General features: G+C 40.8%; 2 protein-coding genes and 1 pseudogene across 3 annotated transcripts in view; 2 read left to right on the top strand and 1 right to left on the bottom strand.

The window, feature by feature from the left end:
- Positions 1 to 23,288, top strand: part of LOC115728661 (disease resistance protein RUN1-like) — a 1,102,447-nt gene that overhangs the window by 865,855 nt on the left and 213,304 nt on the right. The window lies entirely within an intron of this gene.
- LOC115726582 (transcription termination factor MTEF1, chloroplastic-like) lies at positions 15,799 to 17,437 on the top strand. Its single transcript, XM_030656503.2, has one exon. It carries the CDS (start codon positions 15,985 to 15,987, stop codon positions 17,110 to 17,112), a length of 1,128 nt encoding a protein of 375 aa, XP_030512363.2. The 5' UTR covers positions 15,799 to 15,984; the 3' UTR covers positions 17,113 to 17,437.
- On the bottom strand, positions 18,602 to 21,227 carry LOC125314769 (annotated as a pseudogene).

Here is a 23,288-nt window from a genome sequence, read left to right as displayed (position 1 = left end):
ATTATTAATCATTTCCAGGCCCTTAGTCATGAAGAACTGGAAGTGGCGTAGATCTTGTTGGAGTTGTTTAAGAGTCGTGTTATTTCTGACTTGGCATCTTTGAGAGTTGTAGAAAGTGGCCCGAAGAATGGGCTCGTAGGTATTTCACATCCTTAGGTTAACAAAGATAATTATAAACAAGGTGATTTTTGGCTAAACTTTCGTGATTTGATTGATGTAATTATCTATTTAATTATCCATGTTGTTCAATTTGATGTTTGAGAGTTGCACGTTCCGCATGCGTAATTGAAGATTGAAAACTAAAGAGGTCGATGACGTGATTGGGACGTTATTCTTTTTAACCTAAGGCGATTTGGTAGGGTTACCGTGTGCCCGAGGATTGGGGTTTGACAACCCCGCCCGGGGTGGTATCAGAACAATGTCAGCCTAATCCATTTAGTAATGGTTTGGAGTGATAAAAAGCGTTAGGCTTTTGGGATAGTTAGTAGGATTGAAATCTTGTGCATGTGTTTGTTACTTAAGTTTAAAGGCTATATGCCCGAGTCCTTATTAGTATTTCTTTGGGGTAAGCGGGACCTCGTATGGTACTTGTTGGGAGTGTAGTTTGTTTAACTAATTAGTTTGAGTTTGGAACGGTTGGAAATGGTCTTTAGGATTTCAACGTCGCTAAAGGAAAATGTAATGCCTATTGTAGGTTATTTTGGGTGTAAGTTGATTATAAATGGTCACGAGAAGAGGATAGGTTCAAATGTGCTGGCGATGTTTAACTCTAATGTTGTTACTAGTAGGCATTGTCTTAGGACTGCGATGAATGTTATCATAAGGTGATGTGGTTTAACCCGTTAGATGTGGTTAGTTTTGAGTTTGTTGGTATTCGAGGAGGAACCTCGACTTTATGAGTTTTGTCGCTTGATGCGACTCATCTACTGGAGAGTAGTTTTAAGGTTACCTATCATATGTGGTTGATGTATCGGTTGAGGAACCCGGGATAGAGAACATCGCGATTGTGTATGTATTTCTTGGTGTCTTTTCTCGGGAGTTGCAAAGGTTGTTGCCAAAAAAGGAGATAGAGGTTGTAGTTAAGTTGGCTAGGACGGAAACCAATCTCCGGATGACGTTGTCAAAACTTAAGGAAGCTTAAGATACAATGCGGGAGTTAAGAGATATAGGATTTATCCGACTCGGTGTGTCAACGTACGGAGCATCTGTGTTGTTCGTAAGGAATAAGGATGAATCGTTGAGGTTGTATGTTGATTACATGCAGCTTAATCAGGTGACAATTAAGAATAAGTACCCACTTGCACAGGATAGATAATTTTTTTGGCCGGCTACAAGGAACTTTGGCATTTTCCAAGACCGATCTACAAACGGGATGTCATCAATTGAAAATTTAGGAAGGGGATGTACGAGGAGCTGCATCTAGGACGCGTTATGGATGTTAGGAGTTCATTGTGATGCCTATTGATTTGACAAGTGCCCTTGCTACATCATGGATTTGATGAGAGGAACGATTGAGGAAAATTTGGATCGATTTGTGATGGCGTTTATAGATGATGTCTTGGTATACTCGAGGAGTTTCAAGGATTATAAGCGGCATTTGAGGAATATAATGAGGACCCCTAAGGAGTACAAGTGCTTGCCAAGTTTAGTAGAAGCGAGTTTCGATTAACTCATTTAGCTTTTTTAGGTCAGGTGGTTTTCGATAAAGGGATATCCGTGGATCTGACTAAGATCGATGCGGTCACGGATTGGTCGGGGTCTACGTTAGTAGCAGAGGTTCGAAGTCTCTTAGAATTGGTGGACCATTACGGGCATTTTGTAGAGAGATTCTCTGCAATAACTATGCTCTTGGCGCGATTGCCTAAGAAGGACAATAATTCAAAATGGAAAAGAATTACAATAGGCTGGACTTGTGATTATGAATTTGTAATGAGATGACTAGTATTGATGAATTATATGAGTTTAAAGTTGTGTTGTATTTTGATGGTCTTAGCTATCGAATTTCATTAATGGCCTTGAGTAACGACATGATGAAGATTCGTAAAGAAGCAAACAAGAACTAGGAAGTTTTATGCGTGAAGTTGAACTCGTGAACGTGTTTGAAATTTAATGATTTACTTTTGAGCAGTAAGTTGAGATGGAAATGACATATCGATAGCTTTGAAATGTGAAGTTTGGGTGACTGGTTTTGGTGAGTCATAAGTTTGAAATTATGTTAACTTCTGATGGTTTTCGATGTTGATTGTGGTGGAAAGGTCCTAACTAATTGATGATGTGAGGTTCGGGAAGCGAATAAGAATTGCTTGGACTAAGGGTCAGTTGGATTACATGATTGTAGTCTTGAGTTGTTAACGACCAAATTTGAGAATATAGTATAGTGGTAGACAAGTAGATTAGACGATGAGTTCGGAAGATGAGGATTTAGGTTTAAATTGTTAGAGTTTGGTGGTTAGCTTGTTTGAAATGATTGTGATGATCGATAAGGGCGGATTATAAGTCTGAATCAGTGCGACACTTTGATGGGTTAAGTTGTCGAATTTATTGACGGCACTAATTGGCGAGAAAAAATTCACAAGAAAGTGAACGACGAACGTTTGGACTAACGGCCGGTGTGATTGAATGTATATGAGAGTCATCTAGACCGCAATCAAATATGTTGTTATAGATTGAAATTAGGCGATTGAGCTTGAGATGTGATGATCGCCCGTGGAGTTAAAAAGTTCGAAATGATAAAGACCAAAGTGAAGTTAAGCAATGTGTGATGAGTAGTGAGGACGATCATACACTGCATATATTTAAAGTTGGTTCTCAAAGTAAAAAAAAAATTGTTTGAAGGTGCATAATGTTATATTTTGATTAATGAACGAAAGATTGTGAGTAGATCGAGATGTCACAAATAAGTAATGTTTTTATGCTGGGTGGTATTGGTAAAGGTCGGTTGTGCCTCCGAATGTGAATCAGAGAGAGAGCCCTGTGCTGTGTAACTAGAGTAGCTTAGGCATCATTTGAGATCCATATGAGCTAGTTAACCAATGACCCAATAATGTCTTGATGGAGTAGATTTTGTTTGAGAACCGTAACCAACGAAATTTTATGCAAATACGTGGAACGACTACTGTGGGAACGAACAAGGAAAGTTCATAATGGCAAGCTAAGAGTGGATGATATGGTGAGGTTTGCCGGATAAATGTATGAGTTATTGATATTTGTGATGGCCTGAAATAAGGTCAAGATTGCAAGATGTGGCAATTAAGGAAGACGCGTGATCAGAGTGCGCATCGAAAACACGGTAAAGCCACGTAGTTTCTTGAGATATTGACCATAAAGGCCTTTCTTTTCATAAGAAGAAAAACCTGTCGAAATCCATCGCAATGGCTATAGAATTAGTCCAGATAGTACGAGGAGGTGCCAGAATTTGGGATAGTAGTACTAGTGGAATGGTAGGAAGGTCTTTGTAGCCAAGCACGTGATGAAGTATTAGACGTACTAGTGTGTCAAGTATAGTATTATAAGTCTAGTGGGCTGCTGCAGCCACTAAAAACTCTAAAGTGATAGTGAGAGTCTGTCACAATGGAATGGTGATGAGATTGCCTAGAAATCAAAAGAGAAATGATTTGATTTTGGTTGTGGTGGGCGAATTAACGAAGTCCGCTTATCTTATAGCGGTGCGAAAGGATTTTTCTTTGGATAGGTATGTTGAGCTATATGTGCTATAGATAGTACGTCCTCGGGGAATGCCAGTAACAATCGCTTTGGATTGTGATCCCAAGTTCACTGTCACGTTTTGGAAAGAGTCCGCAGACTGTGTTGGGAACGAAGCTATAAGTTGGTACGGCCTACCATCCATAGACGAATGGTCGGCTTGAAAAGATAAATTAGATGCTAAGTAATATGTTGTAGAACGTGTTTGTGCATGGTAGGGGAAATTATAACGACTTCTATCTGTTTGTTAGCTAAGGGATTGTCGATCGTTGAGTAGGGATGGTTGATTTACGTGGTTAATTGTGGATATGGTATGGCAATCGACAATTGGATTGGACAGCAAGTTCATATGGTGACAATTTAAGTTTGGATTTTTGGAGTTAGATTATATAACTTATCCAGATGAATTGTGGATACGGAATTGTAATAGGTTGGTAATTGAGGATCATAGGCTTAAACCTGATTTGTGTATTGATGGTCGCATTGAAGTTCTAGTGCACTGAATTGAGTTAAGAATTAATACGAACGTGTATTGTATCACAAGCGGTGAGCACGTTGTGAGACATCGGTACCTTTATCTTTTTGAGGTCATGTAGTGGCTAAATTTCGAGGACGAAATTTCCTAAGAGGAGAGAGTTGTGACGTCCCATAATTTCGACGTCCGTAAGAAAAATGGATTCGATGAATTTTAGTTTTGAATTCGAGCCCGATAATTAAATTTGGATTTTTGAGGGTCTAAGAGACAATATTTGATTTATTTTAAGACGTCGATCAGAGAAAGTCGAGCTAGGATAGTCGAGCCATCATGTCGTAGTATCGAAACCCTTCGCGTTTGAACCTAACCTCAACCGAGCCCTAGAAGTGAAAATCCCAATTTGCCCTCAATCGGTTGAGCCAAATGACCTATCGGTACGTATTTATCAAATTACCAAGCTGCTCTTGAAAATTTGCACTACAAGACAAAATTCTCAAAGTTGTGACATGATTGTAGGCCCCCTTCCCTATCACCTCAGCCGGAAGTCCCCATCTTGTCACTCTCTCTCCTACTTTTCTCCCTTCCTTTTCTTTTCTTTTTCTTTGTTTTTCTCTCTTCCTCACCTCTGTCTCTCTCTTCTTGCTCGTTAACCAAACGAACCCCCCCTTCCATATGACGTCTCCTTCGTCTTGGCTTCTGCTTCTTCTTCATTTTTCTTCGGGAAAAATTCAAAAAAAGGCCTGAAGTCCTCTTGTTTTTTCAAATAAGGGCCCCCGAGAAACTCAGTTGCAAATAAGGGTCCAAAGTGATATGGTATGTTTCAATTAAGGGCCCGAAGTGATCATAGTATTTCAAAAAAGGTCCGGCTCGAAGGGCGTTTTCGTCATTTCACATTTTAATTTTTTTTGTTCATTTTCCGCTTTTTTTATCCTTTTTTATTTTTAATTTTAAAAAAAAGCCACACGGGGAGGAGGGCTGCCCCTCCCGCCTATGTGGCGCCCCCGCCATTGCTGATGGGGGGTCGGCGAGGGCGATGAAAGGCCGGCGGGGTCACTAGCCAAAAGCGAGGGTCACCAAGAGAGGGTTAGGCCCTCTCCCGGATCTGTGTGGGATCGGTGGCCCCCGCCCGGATCGGGGGCCGCGGGTCGTCGCTTGGGGCCCGGCGGGGGTCGCTTGAGCAACGGCATGGCCTTGAGGAAGCAGAGGGTCGCGACCAAGAAGGTTGAGGGTGGTGTCGAGTCTCGTAAAAGGAAGCCACGGGGTCCTACGGTGGTGCGACCGCTCAAGGTACTGGGTCGAGTGCAGATCCGAGCTTCTCGGGCTTGGATCCGGTGGCGATGGGAGGGCGGGCCGGCGATCGAACAGATGGCTGGTGGCGCGAGGTGGAGTTGATGATTAAGTGGGTGGTTGGTGGCGGTGAGCAGAGAAGGAGATAGGGGTCGAACCTCACCAAGCTCGTGGGTTCGTGGTCCTCTCGGCGTCGGGTGCGGGAGCTCGGAACAATGGCAACGGTGGTGAGAGGCTCGGACCGACGGTGGAACGGCGCAGCTGCAGGTGGGTTGAGGTGGACGGCTGGTTGGCATTTATAGATGGAGGGGTGGTCGTGAGCAACAAAAGGAAAAAGAAGAAGAAGATGAGGACGAAGGAGAAGAAAGAAAAGAAAGAGCGTGGGAGGGTGCGGTCGCATCGGAGAGAGAGAGAGAGAGAGAGAGAGAGTGAAGGGAAAAAAAGTGTAAAACGGATAAAATAAATTTAAAAAATAAAAAATAAAATATATAAAAAGACGAAAATGCCCTTGAAATCAGACCCTTTTTGAGATTTTATGGTCACTTCAGGCCCTCATTTGAAACAATATTCAATTCATGCCATTTTTTGAGAAAATGAGGGCTCTTCAAACCCTTATTTAAAACAGAAATCATTTGGGGCCCTTATTTGAGAAAACAAGAAGACTTGAGATCCTTTTTTAGATTTTTCCCTTTTTGTTCTTTTCTTTCTGTGTCTTTGAGCGACACCAGCCTCGACCATCATCATCCGCCCGTGTCGTCGAGCTCACCGTCGCCCTACCGTCACGCTGCCCGGTCGTTGTACCGCCTCTGCTTCCTCGAGCCCACGAGATCGCCGGACCCGTAAAACAACGTGGCTTGCGCCGCCATGATTTGAGTCTGTCTCCCCTGTCCGGCCGTGCTCCAATAGTTTTCGTTGAGCCTTTACGCCGACGCAAGCCACTGCCAAACCACCAAATCCGAGCCCAAGCTCTTGCCACCCCGGATTTGATGCATCGGTGCGGCCCCGACGCTTCCACTTAGCCACTTGACGCTAGCCACTCCAGTCTTCACTCCGTCACGCCACGATTACCTACACCGCCTCATTCAGCTGCTGGCCGTCACCCGCCGGTTGTCATTGCTTGCGAGCCAAGCGCGACACCCACAGAGCCCCCACTGAGCCGTGCGAACCCTACGGCTCCGATGTCCTCCGCCTCGTCGCCTTTGATGCTTGTTCGGCCGCTCCCAATCGCCACGACACTCCAGCCGCGACCCACAAGCGGCTCGACGTCCGAACTTGCAACTCTCCCCCTCCGCTTCCGCCTCCTCCTCTGCCCGAGTTTGCCGAACCCAACCCAATTGGCGACCGTGGATCAAAACCCCGTTTGTTGCCACTTGCCTTTCACCCGCAAGCCTAGCCACCCAGCCTTGTCATCGCCGAACCCCGCCAGCCCGCGACCCTAGCCCCCGACGCCCAGCAGGCCTTCAGCCGCCGCCTCATCTGTGACCCGGGAGCCCCGAGCTAGGATCCCGCCAAATCGTGTTCCACAGTGTTGCCCTTGGACCCAAGAGTCCCGTGAGCCCGACCCGTGTCGCCGACCCGACCCACGAACTCCAAAGTTGCCGTGACTCGAGGCCCGATTTGGATCTACGCCATTAGCCATAACCCGAACCAAACCTTGTAGCCGCCGTGACCCAAACCCGTAGTTTGAAACCATGCCGTTGAAGTGCGTAATTGTGGTCATCACGTACGCGCCTGAATCGTCATTGAATGTCATTAAGTTGTGAGTTAGCCCCTAACTCTCGATTAGGACGCTAATTGCATTCAAAATTAAATTAATTAGTTAATTATGGCATTTAGATAGTTTAATTACAGTCGGATTAGATAGAAATGTGGTTTAGGCTAAATGACCGTAATTAATTAAGTTAGTCAATTAGTTAGGTCGTCTGTGGCTAATTGATGATTAGAATTGATTGATTGTATTTAATTGATCGTGAGCGAGCGATAGGTTAGAGATGAGCGCACGATTATTTGTCGATTGAAGTTGAAATTGTTATTGAAATCGATTGGCTGCAATTGATTAATTGATTATTGAATTGTTGGATTTGAAAATCGAAGTTGATTGTTGATTGCCATGGGGGTCTGATTAGAGGTTAATCACTCAAATTTGCTTGAAGTCGATAGAATTGTGCATTCATGTGACCACGTATGAGATCAAATTGCATGTTTTAGAACGAAAATGGCCTTGGGCCAAGTATTTGAGCATGCGTTATCTCGACCTAAAAATCAGGTTTCTAGACTAATGGATTATTAGGTTAATTATTCAACTAACCTAACTCGGACTCTCCCAAGTCCATACCAAATCGCAACTCAACATGCAAAGATATTTGAATTGGAGTCGCCACTAATCATTTTTGGTAGGTCGATTAGAAACCTAAGTAAATTAGCGGGAGAACTAAATTACTTCTACGAACCAGAGATTTTAAGTCCGGGGACTTGATTACGCTAGATTACTCTAACGCCCTTTCGGTACCATTTTATTTCAAGAAATTTTTTTTGTCAGGCAACATTAATTGATTTTAACCTAAGTCACTAACAAAGGTTATCATGCGATTGCACAATCAATTAATTGAACATCCAGAAGTCAAGTAATTGCAGGAAGCATACGCCAAGACAAATTGTTCTCACTTTTGAATTTTTTTGCTTTTTAATGGGATAAAGACTAACCTATATGCAATGCATGAATTTAATCTAAAATGCAAATGAATTAAATTAAATGCAGAGAAATCCTAAGCATGCATATGAAATTAATCTAACTACGTGACTAACCTAGATGACATGCAATTAAATGAAACTAATGTACAAATGATGTTATGATCTAATTAAATGGATCACATGACGTAAAGACCGAAACATGCAACATGCAGATTCTATGTATTCCAAACCTAGCATGCAAATGACATAGCAAGCTTGTTTTATTTTTATTTTTTTATATTTTCGGATTAATGAATGACCATAAATAAAACTATGGCTAAAGATAATTATCTTACATATTTTAAGGTTCAGGTTTGCCTAATCCCTAACATATTAAAGATAAATTATTTTAGACATGAAAGTCAATGCAAATATGCATGTTCTATCCTAGAATGCAAATCTAAATTAACTTGTTCTAAAATTAGATTAACGTGCAAATATCTACATGATTTTAATGCAATTTTTATCTAAAATGCAATGCAATATCTTTTAGAATTTTAAATATCACGCAAGAGAATATTCATTCTAAAGATATTATGCCAATCAAATCAATCAAGAAAGTGGATATCTCAACCGATTTTTGAAAAAACATTTCGCAAATATCTGAATCCAATCTTTAATCCGTAATCTTACGGTTAACGGTTGAATTCAAATCCTTGCTCGTGGCAAGTTGCGGATTAGGAAAAGATTCCTAATCGACTTGATTTTTTTTTTTTTAAATATATCCACTTTCATGCAATGCAGGATATGTAATATACACCAAGATATGCATCGTTAAATCAAATTAGGCAAGGCAATATCTAATTCTAGATGGAAAAACCAACCTTAAAATTTGAGCTTTGAATTACTTCTGAACTTGTCAACCGATCGGGCAATCTCGGATCAATTAGATCAAGGACTCACGCGCGGCAAGAGACTCTTTCACCGATGGATTGCGGACTAGCAACAGGCGGGTGGTTGATGCCAGTTCTCACGATTTGTGATGATGCCTGCGGATCTCAATCGTGGCAATGGACAATCAAATTGGCTTTAATGGAAAAAAAACTCACAACCGTGGACCTTTGAACTCCTTCTCTTCGTCCTTTTCTGGGTTGTACAGCAGCTACATTGGATGGTGGGCGGAACTCAGCTCCTCCTGGTGCGTAAAAGAATCAGCTTGGGTGAATGTGGAAAACCTGCTGGGACTTGTTTGGCTATTACAGGTTTTCGTGACAACACCCTATTGGACCGCTTCTTGACTGAACTTTATCAAGTTCTGTGCTAATCTAGCTTGTGTCCACTGAAAATACCAAAAGGAACCTGCAAAAGAACACAAAATCTCCGATTCTCGAAGAAATCAATTGGCTTTGGATCTTCTTCTTTTTTTTTTTTTTTACTAAGGCTCCCACTGGACGAAGCACTCTCTCTCTTTCACTAGACGAAGCTCGTTCTCTCTCTCGCTGGCTAGACGAAGCTCATTTTTTAACGAAGCCTCCCCGTACAGTCTGGCTCCTTGCTCACCCTTTTTGGACGAAGCCCCTCAACTTTTCTGCACTCATCTCCCCTTTTTTTTTTTTCTCCTGAACGAAGACTCTCCCTCACCCTTCTCTCTCTCGCCCGAGAAAACTCTCAACGTGGCTGTGCGAAAAAATTGTGCGGCCTCCCCCTCTTGAACGTGCGCTAAGTTGTCTTATTTATAGGCACAGGAAACCTAAAAATAATCGTTGTAACGATCGTATCTTTTCGGTTTCGCAAAATATTCTGACCTAACTGAATAGATCCGTTCAAATATTTTTGTTCCAAAAAATCAATTCTGATTTTCGCGTGATCTCTTTGCAAACCGACAAATCCGATCAAATCTCCTTGTGTAACAACTTCTCTGCCCACTTCCTCTTTCTCCGCCCACTTAGTCTAATATGTTTTATCTCGTTCATCGTCGATCGAATGCAACTACATGCATGCTATAAGAATAAAATAAAATAAAATGAACTAAGTGCAAACTACATGCAAGATGATTTAATTATTTTTTTGTAAGGACTAAAGTTAATCCCTAATTTTTATGCAAATGTTAAGGACTAAAAAGGATGACCAAAATTTAGGTGTCAACATGCGTATATGAGCATTCAACTAAATTCAAAGAAATGAACCGGCTGGATATCGAAGTGCTTGAGTGGTCACATAATTGGATAATCCCGACAATCATTGTCTTCTGGTTGGTTGATCTTGGCAATCATTGTATTCTGGTTTCTGGATGCGCGTCAGCCCGTGTCTTCTAGCTGTTTATTTGCCGGTCGCAGCTTGTGAAGGGCCGAAACCTTTTTAAGGATTCCTATTAGCTCCGTGCCGTGTCGACAATCATTGTCTTACGGTTGGTCGAACGGAGTCACATGGACTATCAGAAGCCGTTGCTGAAAGTAAGGGACGATACACGGTCCCGCTAGGAAAGCACTAAGCGATTAGTGTGCTGGACTTAGTGTGCTGGACTTAATGGTCGTTTGTGATAATAAATGGACTACGTGTGGTGTCCTGCGCATGCAAGTGATGTGATGTTTTACTATTGGATTGATTGGTTTGATCGTTATGGCACGTCCGCATTGCATTACGCGTGGTTTTCGGAGGGTAAGCTTGCATGTGGTTGAAATATCTGCTCTGTGATGATGCAATTGTTTGTTAGGACGTCCGCGCGAATCAACGCCATAGCCGGGCTTAGGCGTAGACTCATTGAGATTGATATCTCACCCCATCGTTGTTAACCATTTTCGGGCCCTTAGTTGTGAAGAACTGGAAGTGGCGTGGATCTTGTTGGAGTTGTTTGAGAGTCGTGTTATTTCCGACCTGGCATCTCTAAGAGTTGTAGAAAGTTGCCCGAAGAATGGGCTTGTAGATATTTCACATCCTTAGATTAACAAAGATAATTAAATATAAGGTGACTTTTGGCTAAACTTTCGTGATTTGATTGATGTAATTGTCTATTTAACTATCATTGTTGTTTGATTTGATGTTTGGGAGTTGCACGTTTCGCATGCGTAATTGAAGATTAAAAATTAAAGAGGTCGATGACGTGCTTGTGACGTTATTCTTTTTGACCCGAGGCGATTTGGTGGGGTTACCGCGTGCCCGGGGATCGGGGTGTGACAGAAGTAAAATCGGGATTGAATTTATTGTAAAAGATGTGGTTCAATAGCTTAATATTCTAACATCTTTCTATCAATAACAAAGGGAATATCTATTGACGCGGGCATGGCTTTCCTCCTGCAAACTTGCTCGTGTAGACCATGGGACGTACCTTGTAGACCAACGTCCTCATGCAAATTGCGCCATATGTATGTAACTTCGACAAGGAGGAGAAGTAGATCCAAACGTATTTATTCTCCATCTGGCTCATTAAAGGGAATTATCTGTCAAAGGTATACTGAATATTTCGAAGGAGGATTCCAAATTCAAGATTTTGGCTTCATGTTAGAGTATAAATAATTAATTTTTTGGACTTCAACGGAATTTTTTTTCAACCCTATAAATTTAAGAATTCTAATCCCAAAAAATAGTTTTTGCAAAAACTATTTCCTTACCTATATAGCGCCGAGCTATTCGATAGATGGCACCATTATGATGTAATCTTTCATTGATACAAAGCTTGAATAGAGACCACAAGATTACATCTGGCAGGACGCCATGCAGCTTCTATAGATCATCCGCAATCCCTTTGAAAAATCCAAAATAGTGATCATTTTGGTACGTAATTCCCACTTGAAATGCTATCTTCTAAATCAGACTAATGAACTGGACTTTCCTTATGTAGAAACCTCTCAAGTCGTGAACGCTTTCCGCTCTATCAAGCTCCTGATTTGTGGACCGTGCCGTCATGCACTTTTCCAACGTCCATCCAGTTCGACATTAGCGCCTTCGATCTGGCTTTTCTTTGCTTCCAGATTTCATCATCCCTAACAGTCGTGCTCACCTCATGGCTCTCCATCTCTAGACGCTGAAATTCGAATATCGTCTCGGCCAAAGTTATACCTAGTCTGGTTGATCTCTTTCGTCGTGTCTTTTCGCCAAGATCAGTCGCACAGCCACAAGTTCTTACACATCGTACTGCATTTATATCAAGAACATTATCGGTGCAGACTATTTTAAGCAAGTAATTCCGTGAAAACTGCTGGCGCTGCGAAATTATACAAGTGGTTTCATTGTTGACACTTTAATACTATACTGAAAGCTTATATACTCCATGATAAAAGTTCAAAATTAAGGACAAATTTGGCAGAAAATGGAAAGCTCAAGAATCTCTCGCCCTCGAAATGCGTTTTTTTCGGTACTGGTGTCAAGAACTCTCCTGATTTTCATGCTTTTGTAGCTTCTATTTTTAATAAAACTATCTATTCGCTTACTAAACGTTAAGTAATGATTTGGTCATCTTACTTAACATATCAATGTAACTTGGACTTACTTATTAAATTTCGAATGGTGAAAAGCATGTGCTTACCGAATAAAAGTGCAGATCTTTCTGAACAAAGCTGAAAAAAAAAATGTCCACATGTTGCTAGCAATTATAATACAAGCACCATTAAGTAAAATGTGTGACATGAAACGGGGAAAGCACGTTATTTTTTACAAACTTTCATTGCTTCCACAATATTGAAAGTGTGGAGCTTGAATCCGAGGAGAAGAAATACAGCTAAAGAACAAAGGAGAAGAGAACGGGTCGACGTAACCTGCCTTTATGTTTTTTGGGCAAGATTTCAGTCGAAAGAAGCCCTCCAAGAAAAACACATGAGGCTGCCTTTGGGTCGTAAGAATTTATCGATATGATGAATCGCCGTGTAAATCCTTGTATTACTGTTAATATCTTCGCTGTTCTGTGGATATTTGGGCACCTCATGGTACGTAGTGACGAAGAAAATGACGAGGATTTCACTGTTTTGAGCTCCCACCGTAATTTTAGATAGATTGGTCATTATAAAATGAGCATGACATTGCAATTTGCATGTGCGCGCGCGACGGATTAAACGACGTTGTGAAATATGCAACATGCGAAAATGATATGACTAGAATGCATGGCATGGCTATGACATGGCAAAGAATGCAATAACCATGTATGCAACATATGAAATGCATGCAAAAATGATATGCTTAAATTATATGCATGGCACATAGCACACACGGTGGCTTGCAAATAATATAGAATCAGACCCAAAAAAAAAAAAAACTTTATGCTTGAACTAAACTATACGATATGCATGTAAATATGGTATTTTTGATGAAATTCGGAATCACGGACTAAAGCAATTAAAATGCGCTAAATGAAGATTATCCTAAATTGTCTAGGAAATAGTATAAACTAAATCCTAATTTTTTTTAGAGAATCTTATGCCTGATTCTTTTTTTTTAAAATTAAATATGCAAGTCTATCTATATGCGAACGCAATCTTGTATATAGATTATTTGAAAATGTACTCTAAATCTATTAGGTAGGACTTTTAGAAAATCCTACCTTTCTGTATGCAATCTTTCCTTTGAGATAAGGTTTCTACAAAACCTTTTCTCTTACAAATGCAATAGACTTTCAGCCGAAACTGTCTTGCCTTGTATAGAAGCAACGGTTGCATACTTCACATTACTACTATGAACCAACGCTGCCGGCATCCATCAATAAATTCGAAGCATATGGATAGGTGCTAATTGACAAGGGGAGATTACACCTAGCAATGAGAGGTCGTTGCCTGTCAGGATTGCGTCCTGTGGACTCCTTCCTATCCCTTGAACTACAGGGAAAATGTGGATTCGAGTGGGCGGACATGAATCCAATTGGGAAATGTTTGAGATTCTTTGCTGTCTTTCTTCTGGACTGAAAATTTTAAAAAAGAGAGTAATGGGTGTAATGACATTTTAAGTGCCAATATTTATGTACGGTGCTCATTTTGATGTCGATATTTTTTTGGGAGATCACTTAAGTGCCAAATCGGAGAAAAAATAATTACTTTAGTGTCAACGGTGAGAAATTCCGGCTACCTCACCCGAGTTAGTACTTAAATAATCATTTTTTAAAAAAAATTGTCACTTAAGTGATCTAAAAAATTATCACTTTGGTGCCAAATAGGAGAAAAAAACGATCACTTTAGTGCTAACGGCATGAAATTTCGGCGATCTCACTGGAGTAGACACTTAAATAATCATTTTTAAAAAAAAATGATACTTAAATGATCCAAAAAAAAAATATTAATACCAAACTGAACATCGCATATCAATATTGGCACTTGAAATGTCTTTTTGCCGAGAGTAATGTCAAATTGGTCTATGGAGATGAACTCGATACTGGAATTGTAGGCATGAACTCGATACTGGAACTGTAGGCTTCTTGAGGCTTGGTGGTGATGAGAAATCAAGTGAGAAAAGCCACTAGAAAAAAATATGCTCTTCAAGAAGGATGACGTAAGAACCCCCCTTGTTGCTAATCTTTTCTTGCTCCTAATAAATTACGTCGAGAAAACATAAAATGCAATAATCAATGCAAACATGCGAAGAGAAGAATTACCAAAAAAGTACTAAACGTATTGTATTTGTATCAATTCAATATTTCCAATCAATTTTGGTTAGCCAATAATGACGTGGACTTTTTTTTTAATAATATTTAATAATATTTTGAAATTTTCATAATTTTTTTCTTTAGTTTTTCTTTTTGTCCCCTACTTGGAGCCAAGACGAGGAAAAAAAAGAGAAAAAAAAGAAAGAATTATAAAATTTTAAATAATTATTAAAATTGTTTGAAAACATACCTATCATCGTCAGCGATACCGTCAATACCGACCGGTCAAAATTGGTCGGAAGTAATGAAATGGTGTAAATCCAAAAATTTTAAACTAAATTGATAAAAAAATTAATTTATGATTGCATTGACACAATTGTAATAGATTTAAGACTTTTTTAGTAATTTTCCCCACACATGACAGATACATTGAATGACCACTCTCTTGTTATTGCACTCTAGAAGTGGAGAATATTGGTTAATGATCCAGATTTAACATGAAACCTACTTTTTCAAAGATAAACTAACCTTCTGACCCAAAAGAAAAAAGGATAACCTAATCTTAAATTTTTTTTTTTTTGTGATTTTTGGAAAATATGGCATTTAAGTGCTTCATGTCCATATCTGTTTCGGCAAAAACATCTCAGTTATAATGTGCTATTGAGCTGCTATGATCGTGGACATAAGTTAATGCACTAAAGGGAGTCTTATATCACAGATTTGTTAGGGAGTGTTTTAAGGATAGTCGTTAATCTCGCAAGAGATAGACGGTGCAAATAGCATATCTTTTTTATCTAAGAATTCGACATGTACCGAAAATATTGTCGCGATGAAATTCTCATATTAATTTAGTGAATTGCGAGTATTACGTAGAAATCTCTTCTTGTTTGGTCCACAACCGTTAATATACGTATCGTACTATAAATAATAAAGCAAACTCATGGATTAGGTTTTCGATTCGCAAAATATATATGTTTTTCATTTGGGAAAGTCATATTTCGGTTTGTAACTTTTTTATACATTAAAAAAAAATTTAAAAGTTTATTTTTTGGTAGCAAATTATCTTCATATGAATTGTAAATTTACTTGGTTAGTGTAATTTTACAATTCGTTGTTTTTGCTCTCTTTTCAGGGACCTCTGGAGTCCTCTTGCGTTCGGGACTGGAAGTTCTACCTTCATCGACGGCGAATCTGCGAGGAAGAGAAGGAAGAAGAGAGGTCAGTCCAATCGAACGTGATTTTGTCTTTGGTTGTGATTGTACTCGCCGCCGTCTCAGTCTTAAGTCCCATGTTCAGTTCGCTCTCTAAAACCCTACTTGGCCGCCCGCTGTCCTTGCCCATCGCTCTCAGATTAATCTCCACCGCCACCTCGAATCGACCCTCTTTCGCGTTCTCTTATCTCGTGAATTCATGTGGGTTGTCCCCGGAATCGGCATTGTACGTTTCCAACCGCGTCGTCTTTGAAACCTCGGCGAGACCCGAAGCGGTCATTGACGCCTTGAAGAGCCATGGTTTCTCTCAATCCCAGATTTCGGGTATCATTAGGAAGTGGCCTGGGCTGATTTTGGCGAATCCTGAGAGGACCCTCTTGCCCAAATTGAACTATCTGCGCTCTGTCGGCTTTTCCGGCTCTGACCTGGCGAGAATAATCACTGGTGGTCCCTACTTATTGCGTAGGAGCTTAGAGAAGCACCTCATCCCCAATTTCGGGAGGCTTCGGGACTTTCTTGGGTGCGATAAGAATGCGGTTACAGCTATTAGACGCAGTCCGATAATATTGGTACGAGGTTTCGAGGCTACGGTTGGTCCTTTTGTCAAGATTTTGAGAGATAATGGAGTGCGTGAAGCAAGAATTTTGTGGTTAGTTAGGCGTCAGTCTACAATGATGATACGGTTGTCCGATCACCTCGAGGAAATTATGATGAAAACCAAGGGGATGGGCTTTGATGATCCTTCTTTAGCAAAGTTCGCTGTGGCTATTTCAGCCGTCATGGGGATGAGCGAATCGACTTGGGAGAGGAAAATCGAGGCTTATAGCTGGTGGGGTTGGTCTAGAGATGATGCCATGAGAGCTTTTGTGAAGAGTCCTGGGTGCATGACGTTGTCCGAAGGAAAAATAATGGCAGTGATGGGATTCTTTGTCAAGGAAATGGGATTTGAATCTTCATTTCTTCTGCGACATCCTAGGTTAATGTCGCTGAGCTTAGAAAAACGGATTCGTCCTCGATGTTTGTTTTTTAAACATCTGTTGTCGCATGGTTTGATGAAGACAAAGATGGGCTTGACTACCCTGTTGACTATTTCGGAAGAAGATTTCCTGCAGAAGTTTGTGACCCCTCATCTCAAGGAAGCTCCGGAATTGCTGGATATATATCGGGAGAAGCAGCATATGGCAACTAGGACACTGGTTCCATGAAATGGCACAGGGTACCAGATAATTCATTTGTCCCTCTTTCATTTAAGGTTGTCATTCTGTTTATTTTGTGACTTGAATTTTGGCTGTTGACTCTTTTGAACAAAATTGTGTATCGATGGAGAACGGCTGCCTACCATTTTTCTTGTGCAACCATGGGAGAATGTCCATTGTTTCGTACTCTTCCTTTGAGTTGGTTCTTTAATCGTAGGCTTCCTGTATTCCTTGCCTTGAGATTTAATGTTCGTCTGAAAGCATGGTCTATATGATCCCTGATTTTAGGCTTAATAAGATCAAAAAGTTAAGTCGGTCATGTATGCAGGTTCATTCTGTATTTGCCTGAAATTTTTCCTAGTTGAGAAGCTTGAGGAAAGTTCCAAAAGGAATGAGGAAACCACATATCCAAAGGTTTGGAAGTCTGAATCTTCTGATACACAGCACCCTTCAGGGTGACAGGTTAAATTTTGTGTGCTTTGTTTGCAACTACTGTGACTCTATAATGTGCATTGGCGTTCTGCATGATGGTTGTAAAGCAAAGATAGGTTGTAAGTTCGATCTGGCAAACCCCTGCTTCACCGCCCACCATTTGCACCTCATCATGCATTGTAGAAAGCGTCCGAACAATCCGCCGAGCAGTTGATTGAAAGGATCAGCTGGGTTCCTCGGAGGTTTCAGACTATTAGCAACGGTGGGTGCTGCTAAGCACGTCCTGTTATGCGATCATGTCTCTTGAAGATCGAACCATGTTAGCTACTGCAGAGTCAGGAACAGGCTTGAGGTGTTGAGGTTCTCAAGCTTCTCAACCAAAAGCTTCCTAATGTGGGACTTCATTTGCTATGGTTCAATCCTAATATCTCGGACTTGTGCCGAGACAGAGGTGTGTTCGATGATGCTATGGACCAATTGAAGTCGCCAGCATTAATCCTTGTGGATGCGTGCTTGTCTTTGTGGGAGATTCTAAAAGAGAAGTGCCATGCCATAAGTTGCTGCAACTGATTTATACATCTTGTGAGGGAGCTGATTTGCCCGGCCACCGTTCGAGCTTGTGCAGAAAATTTGGGTCATTAGCTTTTGGACCATGTAGTTTCGAATATCTTCACAAGAAATTTAGTTTTGCAGAGGGAAAATTTTCAACAGAAATCAAAAGGTGGTATTTCGACATGCGAAAAATTGAGGTTTAATTTTTCTTGTCGGAGTTTGGATGGAGTGACGCTCAAACACTTGTTTACAATTTGGGATCTTGGGCTTCCCTCCACAAACTGAATAACCTCATCATACGGCATGATCAGTATCGACCTCATCAGGGATTTATAGGCATTATACCAAAAAAAGCCTCCGACTTTAGTTCCTAATTCTATCTTTTGCCTCATAAAAAAAAAATCCCAATATTTCGGTCCAGTCTCAATAATAAATGAGGTTCTACTGGATTTATTTAACATAGTGGGTAGCTTTAAGGAAAGTGATCCCACACCTCACAGTAAAATGAAGACTATCACATGGACATGTCTCTTCCATGGAAGGAGGATAATAGCTGCGGCATATTGTCCCTCCTTTCAGTTACCCTACTTGAAATTGACATACTAGCTTCGATGATGTAGTCGGCGAAGAGCTGGGTAAAATGAGAATTGTACGCAAGCGGAATGAACAAGGCAATGTAAAGACTCAAGATAACGATGAGGGCGGTGATTCCGATGACCAAGGTGGCAACGGCAAGCCAAGTCTGTTTGCTGACAGTCACGTAGACCCTCGCCATGAAGGCCACGGACAATGTGGCAAGAGCTGTAAGCAGCGGTAGCCTCGCCCTTCTAAGGGCATGATGCACCACATGCACATCATTGATCTGCGTCCAAAGAAGGATCACAACTACAATTATCGAGCTGAACAGGGCGATGGTGTTGCTTATGACAAAGACGCCATACATGGGTTTGTTCAACAGCGTAGCGATTCACACATCTGGTTCAGAGCCATTATATCCTCCGGAAGCAGAAAGCCAGTGGCAAATGTCATAGCGGCAATGAGTGTTGCCGTGACTATATCGGTCTCAGCCGCGTCCTTTAGTCCAACCAGACCCGAAGGCCTCAGGTAACAAGGCGGGCCTAAGTCTTTTGGCCGGCAAATTGCTTTGTCTTCGCGTCTAGGTGCTCCAGCCGATACTAAGTTTGCCCAAGATAAGATCTGGTTAAGCGTAATAGGAAAAAAAGACCGTTATTATCCATGAAGATGGAGTGAAAAAGAAAATTACATAACTTGTTAATCCATATTGTAGAGATCATTACCCGGTGGAGTGGAGCATCGAATCCTATCACGTCTACAATGTCGAGAGCCGTCGGGTTGCTGTGATTTACAAGCTTAAGATCGACTCTCTTGTCCCGAGTTAGAGAAAGCAGAACCTCAGGTTGCCCGTGTAATGTGGCCGTACGTAGAGGCATATCTCCTGCCTTGTCTTTCGCATTTATAAGCTTCTCAAGCTCGGGATCGCTAAGTCCGTACTTCACTACCGAGGCCTTTCTGTACTTTGCTGCAACGTGAAGCATGTTTTGCCATTCATTAAAAGTAAGCAACTCTTCCGGATCTAGCAAATGTGGAAGCATCTCCATGACTGTTTCAAGATGACCCATTTTACATGCGATATGGATCAGAAGACAGCCCTCTTTGTCATGCTCGAAGGCGCTTGAAGCGAACTTGTCGACCAAGAATTTGACTCCATTGACATAATTCTCGTATGCTACTTGATGGAGAGGAGTACCATGTCTAGCATCTCTTAAATTAAATAGCTCTTTTTTTTCTGCTCTGAGATCTCTTCCAACATATCTATATTATTAGAAAGCAGAAAATGAATGAATTTGTGTCATGCTCATGGAAGGGATCGGTAGGCTAATTAAGAAAATCAAACATAGAAAAGGTGATTTTGAATGTATATGTAGTGGAGGTGGTTATAGTCCAAAGCACAAGATATTCTCTATATTTATGGTTTAAGGGTTAAGGAGAAAGATTAGGATATAGTTTGGCCTCCAATGATTGTCATCATGAACACAAAGCTGGAGAAGGACCTAAGCACCGGAGACCGAGCTACATGATAGGGAAAAAAAAATTGTTAGCAAGCACCTATATCCTTCGACCTGGCATCTCTATCTGATGTTGGTTAATCGACCCCCTCTGCTTTTATTCACTCCTCCTGAACACCGGGGATCCTAAGTTATTAAAATTTAATTCCATGATATTTTATTTATAAATTGATGATATAGCATATATAGCACAAATAATGCATGCCTCCCTAGGAAAATAAAACTTAGTTTTCCTTCTCATTGGATTTCTGGTGCTGCCAACAACTACAAGAGATCATTATGAGTGAGGTAGGGAGAGAGAAGGAAAGGTCCCTCTCTCTCCCTCAGCGTTGGCACTTATATTGCTAGGCTTGAAAGCCATCTATGTACCCCTCGATCTCATCAAGAATTATTCTAATATATGAATTGCATCTTTTTTCGACCAAAAAAAAAAAGAAAAGAAAAACACCACCTGCAACCGGTTTTATACAGGTGTATTTGACACTTGAATCATCATCTTGTAAACCAAGCTTAGTACTTGAATTCACTGTACTGACTTCTGTGCTCAATCTCAGATAATTGCTTTCCGGTGATATTTTGTCCTGAGAGATGGATATTGACTCAACCAATATCTATAGCAGACGGAGAATTTGCACTCTGGCTAGCTTTCTTGGAGTAGTCTTGTTAGTTCTTCTCCTCAAGCAGGGCCGCAACTCTACCAATCAATCATCCGATTCACCCTGCTTCGAGGAAAGCAGAGAGCCGAAACAAGAGAAGCAAAGTGGATGCGACATGATGGATTGGGAATAGGATTTACAATCCAAAAGCGAGCCCTCCTTATCACGGAGCTCAGTGTCCCTTTCTAAGCAACCAGGTGAGTCGCCAAAGGAACGGTTGATCCGACTCTCATTGCGAGAGATGGAGTTGGGAAGGGAACTGACGTGCTATTCCTAAGTAAGCCGAGACATCCTCCAAGTTCCTCTTCATGACAAAATATTCGAGCACATGTAGCAAAGTAGTTGGAATTTGGCTTGTACGAGTGACGAACTTAACCAGTAACCGTGCATCTTTCATGTCGACGACCATCAAAACTACAAGTTATTCTCTCTACTTATATTTTAAAGGTTAAGGAGAAAGATTAGGTTATATTTTGGCTTCCAATGATTCTCGTCATGAACACAGAGCTGGAAAAGGACCTAAGCACCGGAGACCGAGCTCCATGATAGAAAAAGCAATTGCTTATAAGAATATTTAAGTTATTAAAATTTAATTCCATAATATTGTATTTAAAAAATCGATGATATAGTATGTTAGAATGCACGTGTGAATTGTGTTAAAAAAGTCACACATTAGAGAATTAATGTGGTGTGGAGCAATCAATATATCCAAGTTGGCTTTTGAGTTATGGGCCAACTTGGATATATTGACTGCTCTACCCCACATTAATTCTCCAATATGGGACTTCTCTAACACAACTAACACGTGCATTCTAACAATCCCCCCCTCACGTGTGAGCTTCAGTATTAGATTTGCTCCCCCTTAATCCAAGTATTCTTCTGCACCAACATATCTCAACTTGAATTTCCATCAACGCCCATCGGGCCCACATTGCTACACCACAACACCACACCGGCCCGGAAACTGCGTTGGTCACCAGATTCCTTCATTGAGATATTTACCAAACACCGAAACAGATTGAAGGCCCACCAATCAACCTTGGCTCGATACCAATTGTTGAAAGCGCGCAGCAGAAGTTCGATACCTTCACCCTTCACCCGGGGAGATTGCCAAGAGGGAGCCCAAGTCCAAACCCGTTAACATATCTAGTTGAACCCACCTTTACTCGAAAGTTTAAGCTAATGATTTAAGGGCCAACTTGGATATATTGATTGCTCCACACCACATTAATTCTCCAATGTGGGACTTTTCTAGCACAACTCACACGTGTATTCTAACAGTTATTACGAACAGAAAGCTGGAAAAGGACCTATGCACCGGAGGTCGAGTTCCATGATAGAAAAAATAATTGTTTACGAAAATATTTATGTTAGTAAAATTGAATTCTATGAAACTTTATTTAAAATTTGATGATATAGCCTATATAGCCCTTATAATCGCACGGATAATGCATTTCTCCCTAGGAAATAAAAGTTAGTTTTCCTTTACAATTCAGTGAATGTTAGTAGTGGGATTGTGTGCCGGACCACAATTATACTCCATGTCTCGAGAATTTTGGTCTCCGTGGGTGCAAAAACTCAGAGCATCTCCCCAATGTGCTCTGGTCCCAGAATCTTCAACATCCTAGCATTAATAATTATTCAAAATTGCGAAAATTTACTAATATTCCGAATAATCTGAAAGGCTTACGAAGACTTGATTTCGATTGAGGAATTTCCTAATCTTGTCTCTATGGAGGATGTGAATTTAATGTATTGAAAGAAACTGGCAATCCTTCGGTCTCTTAAGACGCTATGGCTTGAAGGCTGCTCAAGGTAGGATGTGTAGGAAGGTCAGTAAAATTATTTGTCCTGCATTTATAGAAAATAGTTTTACAATCAAAACATAATGCTACACATCCGACTGCTCAAGCGAGGGACTAAAGGGTGGAAAGGGACTTGAGGGCAGTGAAGAGAGAGTGACCCTAGTTTAGGGGAGTGAGAGAGTGAGGAGTGGAGTGAGGAGTGAGTTCTTGGGAAAAGAGAGAGAGATGAGCTTTCAAATTTTTTTTTTATTTCAGAAATAGAAAAGTGAGAAATTTTGATTTCTCATTTTCGTTCCGAATTTATTTTTAGGCTAAAAATTTGTCTCGAAATTATAAAAATCAAATTACCTCATCAAATAGATTTCTGTTCCAAACTTGTTCTCGAGAACAGAAATTTAGAAAAAATGGATATAAACAGAATGGTTATCGTACGTGCACTAAAAAAAGCCCAAAAACTCATTGAAATTACTGCACGAACCGCAGCCAAAAGCCAGGAAGTTTCCTGAACTGATGATAGACCAAGTTATCGAAAGTGGTGTTGGAGCCTTGCGTGTGCTAAAAGAGCATAAATATGATTAGTAACTGCGTACATTTATACCTATTTGTTGGGTTCATTGGGATCGTCGTTAAAAGCAAAAGATCAATACCGAACA

The sequence above is a fragment of the Rhodamnia argentea genome, chromosome 1 (genome assembly GCF_020921035.1).
Source record: "Rhodamnia argentea isolate NSW1041297 chromosome 1, ASM2092103v1, whole genome shotgun sequence".
NCBI classification, from domain to species: domain Eukaryota; kingdom Viridiplantae; phylum Streptophyta; class Magnoliopsida; order Myrtales; family Myrtaceae; genus Rhodamnia; species Rhodamnia argentea.
The sequence above is the reverse complement of the archived record's forward strand: the minus strand, read 5'-3'. Positions and strand labels throughout refer to the sequence as shown.

Bases quoted from the DNA above. Each gene is read 5' to 3' on its own strand.
- LOC115726582 (XM_030656503.2), top strand. From the start codon at position 15,985: ATGTTCAGTTCGCTCTCTAAAACCCTACTTGGCCGCCCGCTGTCCTTG.